The sequence below is a fragment of the Olea europaea genome, unplaced genomic scaffold (assembly GCF_002742605.1).
Source record: "Olea europaea var. sylvestris unplaced genomic scaffold, O_europaea_v1 scaffold3209, whole genome shotgun sequence".
In the NCBI taxonomy this organism is placed as follows: Eukaryota; Viridiplantae; Streptophyta; class Magnoliopsida; order Lamiales; family Oleaceae; genus Olea; species Olea europaea.
In genome coordinates, this window is record NW_019250934.1 from 9,921 (window position 1) to 19,958 (window position 10,038).

Genomic DNA, 10,038 nt, shown 5'->3' on the forward strand with positions numbered 1-10,038 from the left:
TGTTTGACCCGTGGGTGCCTTTGCGATATGATTGAAAATATATTTGCACTTGTGGATTTCGATGAGAATTGGTGCAATGGACTACTTGGTTTCGGACGATGCCATGGAGTGTGCAAATTGGATAAATCCTAGGAATAATGCATTGGATTTTCGAACTCGTGAAAATGAAAATGCAACCTCAGCACAACATTCTTTGAATGCTCAAAGAGCAGTGCCGAAGTGTGGCGGGTTGCCCATTTCTTTGAATAAATTATGTTGCAATAGGGTCCGATTTCCATCCGAAGTGCCCTATGTGGATCCTCAAGGGTTGTCATCAACGTACCTCCCCTGAACTGCTAGGCTATTCCTCTGTCTGAGCGTACTTGGCAGAGTATATTGTAGCCGTAGCTTGAGTTTCAACATGGTCAGACAGACTTCGTAATTGTTAAGATTGCTGTATATGGTTGATGTTCCTCAAAAGAGAGGGGTCCAACAGATTATATATCTGATGTAGTAGTCGTATTGTATACTTGTGTATTTCTAAGCTACTTCCAAGTGCTTTTGTAAATGACAGATTGGCCTCAATTGTAAATATATAGAAATTAATTCTGTGTCATAACTTGGGGTGCTTGTGAGCCCTCTTTTCTTTCTCATGGGCTTCTTGTGCATTTTCTTTAAGGTGGTCCTTGTAGGATCCATCTCTTTGTTAGGTCCCTTGGGCTTCCTTTCTATAGAAGTGGCTCTTTGGGCTATTTTTCTCTTTCTAAGGTGGACCTTTTAGGTTCCAACTCGTTTTCTTTCATTTTTGAAGTACTTCGAGTATATATATATATTTCAAGGCATGTGGGTCGATCACGTCGCCCAAGCTAAAGTCTTGACATTCGTGATTGCTTATTTTTTTTTCCATTTCGTGGGCTGAGCTAACGGCTCATGCATTGTCCTCCTTTACAATTAGTCAAAGGGAATTTGCGTATTTATGGGGTGGCCCCTATGGGGTTCTATCTTATCTTTTTGTATATGAGGCAGTTCGGCCGAAGTGATTTATTCTTCACCTTTTATTTGAACGGACTTCTTTTACAAGTACACTGTATGATTTTTTTAGTCTATACCTAAGGTGGGGCTATGATTTCATTGACCTATTCTGACTCTCCTCTTTTTGCCTCTTTGAATGGGGTCAAAGTCTTTGGCCCATTAATGACAAGAGGGTCGGCCTTCACCTTTTGAGCCAAAGTTTCAACAGATTATATAAATCTATGAGGCTTATGCCTGAGCTGCTTTGGCTTTGATTTACTAGAGCTATGGAGCCTAGCCTAGCAGTGGAGCACATTGACATGTCCTCTATTAAGAGGGTAATGCCTTAGAATTTTTCTAAGTGTTATGGTTTGCTTCTTTAGGTATTGCGTCCCTTTCCCCACTAGAGCCATCTTCGAAATTTCCTTTCCCGAACTGCCTTTCTCAGTAGGGATGGAGAAGACAGCAGATCACACTTTTTCGTCGCTAATCTGCTGAGAGGTCGGCTCTTATTGGCTGACATTATAGGGCATGACTTGACAATTACATGCCTTGTCGCCTCTTTTCGCAAAAGGATTTAGCTTGAGATGGCCAAAATTGGAGCTCATCTTTTTAGGCTAAGCCTTTTATCTTTCTCGTGGGGATAGTTCTTAAGACTTTTATCTCCAAACCACATCTTTTGAATGGTATGGGGAATGTAGTAGATCATTTTTTTGTGAGGCTTATGCCCTTGATTCATTGATCCACTGCGAAGGTCAGCTCATGTTTATTGGGGTTATGGAGTTCGACCCGATAGTTATATTCCTTAACACCTCTTTTCGCAAGGAGGCTTTGCTTGGAATGGTCGATTTTCATATGTGCATTTTTGTGGGCTTATATTTTTCTCCCAGTGTGGTCAGTCTTGGTTGGCCTACATCTGAGCTACTGCAGCTCATCTTTCACGCCTATTCCTTGGAAGATGCATGTATCTATGGGTGTGTTTAGCTGCGACTTTCGGTTGAGGTTGTCCATGCTGACCTCCTACTAATAGAGGGTCAAACAGATGTGGGTGGCTCTAGGAAATAGGAAAAAGTCTGGCTTGAGCAGGCAAATTGGGGTCAGTCCTGCCTGTTCCTTATAGGACCAAGTCTATCAAAGACACCGCCCGACCTCTTCGATGTGATTGCCCTGTTATAGTCTGGAGGAACAACAATCTCCCCAATCATTTGGTGGGTGGCATAGTTGGCAACCATATCCACACCCACATCTCTTTTCGGCATAACACTCTCATTGTTGTTTTGTAAGGAGTTGGCCAATTGACTTTGCATACACCCTGGCAATTATTGCATTGCAACATTTTTTCGGGAGATAGCCCTCATGTTTGCAGCAACGGTAGCCAACTCCCTAGCGAGCCTCGTTGCTAGCCTGGGCTTTCTCCTCGAGCCACCTCTTCGGTGGCAAATTGCTAGAGCAATTGGAAATGGCTCTTAGATTATTGGGGTGCTTTGCGAAGACACTTCCTCGCCGGGGCGTTCTCTAGTTTGCCTAGGTATAAATTTTCCGTTGTCGAACACATGGCTGAACCTCCTCGACAGATAACCATTTTTTGGCTCTTCTCCTAGGATTGCTTTCCTTGAGGATCTAGCAAAGTTCCTTTTAAGTTACCGCTTCCCCGTATCGTTCTTTTTCAAGAATGTTACCTTTTGTTCAAAGGCTTTACTCCATGGGGTGCTCGTGGTTTAGCTATTCCAAACTTCCCACAGTCGGTGACAATCTCTTGATACTCAAAAATGGCATCAACAGATGCCGGGTCCACACGTGTTCGTACAGGCACGTGGAGAATACGTCTTCAACGCTCGACTAAACAGTTCGGATGCCGGCTAAAGTGATCGAAAAACTTGAAGATACGCGAATACAATTTCACCTTGACGTACTCTGAATAGTCGCAAGTGAGTAGAAAAGGATAGGAAAAGAATAAGAGATCCAATAGCTTGAAATGTACGGAGTAGTGTTTATTTTCTCCTCCAAAATGTACCAAAAATTAATAACCCGTTCCTTATTCTTTTTCCCAGGTTTTTTCCTCTTTTTCTCTTTCTATATATGTGTTGTTTCTTTTGTTCCACACCTCTCTTTTCTTCTCCAAATGCGAGAGTATATATAGAGTTTAAGGAAGACGTGGTGGCCATTTGATCCGAACCTTGTGCCCCTACCTCTTCCTTATACACATCATATTCTTCTTACACATACATTTATTATATTGACAAGGGTCAATTGCCCTAATTTCTAGGCGATATTCTCGTCTTAAGATAAAGTAGATGTCTAATCAGTCTCTCACAGAGATATTCGTCAGGTTAGCAAATGTGGCAGCCTCCTCGTTTCTTAGGACTTCAGCTCTGTCTTTCAGAATTTCTAGGCCGACGGAGGTAGCAACCTCCTTATCTCTTAAGACTTCAGCCTCGTGCTTCAGAACTTTGGCAAGTCGTGAACATGAGGGCTTTAACGTAAACCCTTCGTCTAGGTTTCGACACATATTTGGTTGAGTGACACCTTGGCCAAAATAAGGACCTCGACTTCTGTAGTCTTTGTAACCTTGTCTTTTCCTATATTTGGGCTGATTCTTCCAATGTTCTTAGTGGGGCTTCCACGTGTAGCTTCTGATTGCTAACTTAATACGGGGAGTAATAGGAAAAATGATTTTGGGGAGTCCATTTTGGATAAACATATTTCAAAAAGGAGAAGATGAATATAGTGGAAGAGATTTCACGTTTTAGGAAAAGTAATTTTGGAAATCGATGGGAGGTGACCTTGTATTTGCAGTTGTGTTTGGGGTGATTTTGTGAAAAGAAGAAGACAAGTTCTTGTTTCGATTTTTTATTTAACCCATATTTTTTTTTAATAACACTTACTCCATGATTTGGCATCCACTAATTGCAATATCATGCCGCATAAGTAACTTTATTTGCCTCATCATAAATTTCACAATGGTTGATTTAGTGATGGACAGGGTATCATATTACAAAATTCAGTACCCAATCAGATTATTAATCCCTCCATATCATAAAAAACTTCTTGATTTGGCAATGGCATCCATTAATTGCAATATTGTGCTACATAAGCAAATCCATTTGTCACGTTATCAATTCTGTCACTTTTTCGAAAGATCGTTGATTGACCAATCGATGAGGTTACATATTACAAAGTTCAGTGATTAATAGGGAAACTTTTAAATTTCAATGACCCACTGAAAACTTTGTGAAAAGTTCTATGCTCAAATCAGATTATTAATCCGTGCTTTGAATTAACCGTACTATCAACTAGTAATATAATTATGCATGCAAAATATATTTGTATAAGTAGAACACCACAAAATTTAGTCGCACTATTCTTTTTTGGACACTTGAAATCATAAATTAATTTTATGTTCACGACTTATTCGTTAAATTATTACATGTCGCTAAAATTGTCCAACTTAATTTCCTATTTTTACCTACCTTGAAAGTAATCCACCACCCACTTTATGTAATAAAATTTCAATCTAGCATGTCAAAATCCACTAACTTTGAAGACATCATTTATACACATCCTTCCAATTCTCCAAGTCCAACATTGCCTTCACATGCATTTTTTATAAAAGCTGATTTTCCCCCCCACTTTGCCATGCATAACCATCCAAGGACTCCAATTTGTGTAAGAAATAAATAATTTTTTAAAAAAAAAAAGAAAAAAAAGTGCCACGTGTCCATGTATTAAATTGACCAAAATTATATTTTTCTTTTTTTCAACAAAAATAAGATTTTTGAAATAACCTTTCATCAAAAAATTTTGCATAAAATGTTTTCAGTGAGATCGAGACAATTTCCAATGAATTTTGAATTGTCAACAAAAGGGATATACATAGCTTCTTAATATCGTGCCTGAACCGAAATGTGTGAACTGAATGGCATTCATCAAACATCTAGATGATTAGGATCGCAATTAGATGGGTTCAACGTTCATGAAGACTTCTTGAAGTTGTAAAATTCTTGTCTGTAGCCAGTGCATCAACATTCTACAGAACGTCTCCTGAACTGGTAATCAAATTGCTCTCTAGAAGCTTGGGGATTGTTTGGGCGGAATCATTTTTCAAACAATTAGTAAGAGATTAAGTTAACAATCTCTAAAACATTGGCCACTTCGATGGAATTGCGTCCTAATTCAGTATCTTGAGGAGTGTTTGGACCTACTGTCCTCACAATCCTATTTATAGCCTCGCACCTATTTAATTGTTAAATATTACTAGTTTGGTTTCAAGAACTATATAAAACTTAATAAATAAATATCATATTTGGAGATTGAAGAGTTTGTTTAACAAACCTTCACTCCTCATACAAATAGATATAAAATTATTTATTTTTTAGTCGAGATTACATTTTGTGTACGTATATTAAGCTCCTGTTTGATCCTCATTATCTTAAAATTCCTTTTTTTTTTTTTTTTTCAATCACACTTTCACAATAAAACATTTTACATGTAAATTCAAAATTTTTCCCTATCTTTAACCATGCATTCGTATATATATTAAATAAATAAATAAAGGGACTCGGACATAGAGATAAATGTATGTTTAAATATTAAAGCGAAAGGTGCTTATCTCCACATTCAATCAAACCAATCTAAAAAGTTGAGAGGACAATGAACATTTAGCTCCAATTTTCCTTTGGAAGCAAGCAAACTAAAGACAGTGATCCACCTGACCTAAGGCTGTAATTTCTCTCTCAATTGCAATTCTGATGATCATATTCAAACTTCACATTACATCAAAGCAAAGCTTCATAAGGAATTCATATCGCCACTTCATTGCCTACAATTCTCTAAAGTTGCAACATGCCCAACTTTTCAATTGACAACACCAACATTAATTAGTCCATGTTTGGCCCCTTCTTTTAAAATTTACTTTTTTCAAACTCATTTTCAAACATACAGTTAATAGAATCCACAACTTTGATTAAAATCTACTAAAAAATTAATTTTGGCTATATAATACAGGGGCTTAATAGTCAATCCTGCAATGATTTAGCATACAAAACTTCCATTTTTTACAAAACTTGCTAGCATTTGTTTTCGATATGTATTGGTAAGTAGTATTGTTATATGATTTCCAACTTTGTAGATGCACAAAATCTACAATTGCTGGCATACTTGGAAAAAAATATATTTGAAACCATCATGGTGCTTAATGTGTTATATATTCGAAGATCTAGTTATAGAAGTTACGATCAAGTTTAAGAGAGAACTTAAAAACAATTCTAATGTAGTTGAGTAGGGAGTGTTTAAGTACGCGTATGTTGTTGGAATTGTATGCATGCACAAACGAGTTAAACAACTAGTCATATAATAGCTTATCTACCTCTCATAATTTTTACGGAGAATGTGATACCCTTAACAATAATATAATTTAGTGCATATTTGGCTGGTGATCAACTTTATAAACACTTCTGGTCAAATATGCTTTTTATCTACGTATTTGGTAGGATCTGTAATTACTATTAACTTATTATTTGCTTATTTTATAGAATCTGCAACTTATAATTACTTAAATATAATTTAATCACCAATCAAATATGATTTTAACTTGTAGATGGATGTAAAGCACCGTCATATATTTACTATTTCGAGTGTCCAGGTCAAAGGAAACGTGTGAGCAGGCCATTGGCTGATCCCAACTGTATGTATTACTCAGAAGAGTCTACTATCCCGTGAGAATAATAAATTCCAGCGGCAATTGAGCGGCTCCTCAGTTACAACTCCTCTTGACTCTCTCTATCTGTCTCTCTCTCTCTAAAAACCACACAAATACACACTCTTTCTCTTTCTATACCAACACGTTTTCTTTATACTTTTACTGATGTTTGCGTTATAGCTTGTTGCATTCTTAATGTTATCAAGAAGAAATGACAAGTGAATACTCTCTACAAGGTTTGATCCAATATTATGAATGAAATCTTAGAAAAATTCTGGGATTTTGATGTTATTCACATTTTCTATTTTTCAGTTTTTATCCCACAAAACTAAATGGGGAAGAAAGGCAGTGGCTGGTTTTCAACTGTCAAGAAGGTGTTTAAGCACCCTTCAAAGGACTCGTCGGAGAAGAAGGTTAGTTGACTGAAATCAGAATTCTATTTCATTTTTATTTGGGACAAGATTTCTCTATCTCATTGTTACCTTGAGCTGGAACTGTGTTCAAATATAAATGTGTATGTTCTTGATCGATCTGTAGATATGCCAAAGCATAAGATTGCCTTACACTATTATATTTAATGTAAACTCTCAAATCCATTGTGAATATGGGCGTAATTTGGTTGTTTTATCGTTTTATTATGGTTCTTATAAATAGGGATTAATCCTTTAACTCTTTAGGGTCGTAAAAATTTTGTAGATATCTGGTCCCCTAATCAACACTGCCGAATAAAAAGTAGAGCTGATGACACATTGCTATCCTTCTGTCACATCAAACCAACTTGATCATCATGTGCTTACTCTTATTAGATCCCAATCATTCCCCCCATTTGATTTGATTTTTTTTTTTCAAGGGACAAGAATATAAATTCATGATTTTTTTTTTTTTTTTTGAAGTGTAGATTTATTAGTTTAAGTGATGAATGATGATTGCTAATTATGGAACTTGATTGGGTTTCTTAGAAGGAAAATGTCGAGAAATGGCAATTCGAAGTGCCAGAAGTTGTGTCCCTTGAACATTTCCCGGTTGAAAGTTCGGATGTTACAAATGTTGAGAGTATTGAGTCGTCTTCAGTGGCTGAAAATCAGAATCATGCTATTGCTGTAGCTGAGGCGACTGCTGCTGCGGCTGAAGCTGCTGTTGCAGCTGCTCAAGCAGCCGCCAAAGTCATTAGATTGGCCGGTTATGGACGACTCTCCAAGGAAGAAACGGCAGCAACTGTTATACAATCCTATTACAGAGGATATCTGGTAAATTCCCAATTTTCCGATGAATAGAACGAACAAAATCTTAGCTTCTCTTTTCTCATCCACCTTACTAAAAATGCCATTAAAACATAAGAATTCTATAGATTGTCTTTATAGACAATAACCTCAAACTTGGGAACTTTACAGGAGTCCCAGTTGTATGTTTCTTGGATTTAAATTCAGAAATTTGCCTGATGACATCGCTTCAAGTTTAAGCCATGTTTGGTAGTGATTAAAAGTTACTTTTCTAGAAAGGAAGTTAATCGCAGTATCAATTTCGTGATATATGATTACTTTTGCTTACTTGTAGGCAAGGCGAGCATTACGAGCTTTGAAAGGATTGGTAAGGCTGCAAGCTCTAGTGAGAGGCCATAATGTGCGCAAGCAAGCTCAGATGACAATGCGATGCATGCAAGCACTTGTACGCGTGCAGTCAAGGGTACGTGCACGAAGACTTCAACTAGTCCACGACAAGTTACATGAACAAGTAGAAGAGAAAATGAGACTAGATCGAGAAGATAAGAAGAAATGGAGTCAAAATGAAACCCACAAAATTACCAGGAAAAATTCTCTGTGGAAACATGATTCTGAAATGCAAAGGGAGAGAGCTCTGGCCTACTACCAGGTTGGATATTCTTTTAAGTAGTAAACTTTTATTCTAGGCCAACCATTCTGAACATGACCTAACTTACAATGTACTAATGTTGGATATATGTTAATAGCAACAACACGAACGAGTTTTAGGTTCTAATCAAAACTTTGACGATGACGGAATTTACGGCCCCGAGAGCGAAGAATCCCAATGGGGGTGGAATTGGCTCGATCAGTGGATGGGTGCACGACCCTACGATTCTCGACAAATGGTGGCGCTCGGAAGTTCCTACGTGACAGGTACCACAATAGACATGATGTCTGAGGAAACTGTTGAAAAGGACTCGATCACAGAAAACGTGAACATGGGCCGACACAGCGGAGGCCCAACTGAGACAGGCCTGTACACCAGACGAAAACCACAACGTACTGGCTCGAACGATGTCCCTAGCTACATGGCCCCAACAAAGTCTGCAAAAGCAAAAGTAAAGAACCACGGTCCAGTCAAGCAGCAAAGCGCACAAGGAGCCCAGTGGAACTCATCAACCAAAAAGGAGATTATGAATGGGCTTAGCTATGACTCATCCAGCTCAGGTGGACCAACATTTTATCAGGCTTCAAGGATCCCAAGCCCAAAGAATAATCGACGTGGACCGGAAAAATGCATTGCAGGCCGTAGCCCAGAATCCAGTAGCGAATGGAGACATAATTTGGGCTGATTGGATAATTATCCCAAGAGAGAACTCATGGGGTTCCGTACATCAATGTCTACTATCACTTGCATCTCTAGCCAAAGACCGGCATTCCAACTATTCCCTGCTCACTCTTATCGGTGCTTCCTTCTGATATAGATATTTCTACTATAGGATGAATTTCATTACACTTTCTAAGTGTTCGATTGTTTGTATTGTATGTTCATAACTTAAAATCTATTTACTCTACCTTCCTTTAGGGATTAGTAAATTCCATGAGAAGAAAACAGTGTGTCAAAATGTAATAATAATATTGGTCTATCGATAATATACTCCAATCTAAGTTTCTCTGTAAGAAATATACTTTTTGTCTTGTTTGAATTTTCTTTTTAGTTGATAAAATTATAATTACTAAAAACAAATAGTAATTATGAGTCATGCAAATGTGCGATTAAAATTAGTCTTTGCTTTGAAAAGTAAATTATAATGAGCTATAAGGAAACCCAAACAAATACGTATACGATATGGGTATGTTGGATTATATAAAATTAAATTAAACCACGAATAAAAATCTTATATATCTCTATCTTATATTCAAGTCTGTAATGAGCATGCTCGTGAATTTAGTTTTATCCATCATAGTTCAATTTAATTCGTCGTTTAATCATGAGAGTAGATCTTATTGGAGAGTAATTAGGTAAATTAATAGTAGTGATACGTGTAATTTTGGATATTGTGTGTATATAAATTAAAATTGATCTTGATTATCAATCATAAGCACCCATGAACTCAAGAAATATGAAAGATTCCCACTTGTTCTCTT

At 37.3% G+C, this 10,038-nt stretch overlaps 1 protein-coding gene across 1 annotated transcript; it reads left to right on the forward strand.

The window, feature by feature from the left end:
• Positions 1 to 6,739: 6,739 nt before the first annotated feature.
• Positions 6,740 to 9,536, forward strand: LOC111385571 (protein IQ-DOMAIN 1-like). The gene is made up of 5 exons (XM_023009976.1): positions 6,740 to 6,924; positions 7,001 to 7,101; positions 7,648 to 7,935; positions 8,243 to 8,557; positions 8,655 to 9,536. Exons 2-5 carry the CDS (start codon positions 7,021 to 7,023, stop codon positions 9,240 to 9,242), a joined length of 1,272 nt encoding a protein of 423 aa, XP_022865744.1. The 5' UTR covers positions 6,740 to 6,924; positions 7,001 to 7,020; the 3' UTR covers positions 9,243 to 9,536.
• The last annotated feature ends 502 nt before the right edge of the window (positions 9,537 to 10,038 follow it).

What these genes read in the sequence shown, in the direction of transcription:
- LOC111385571 (XM_023009976.1), top strand. Translation starts at nt 7,021, where the DNA reads ATGGGGAAGAAAGGCAGTGGCTGGTTTTCAACTGTCAAGAAGGTGTTT. An exon ending in AGGACTCGTCGGAGAAGAAG is followed by an intron (nt 7,102 to 7,647) that starts GTTAGTTGACTG and finishes TGGGTTTCTTAG; the next exon opens with AAGGAAAATGTCGAGAAATG. An exon ending in CCTATTACAGAGGATATCTG is followed by an intron (nt 7,936 to 8,242) that starts GTAAATTCCCAA and finishes GCTTACTTGTAG; the next exon opens with GCAAGGCGAGCATTACGAGC.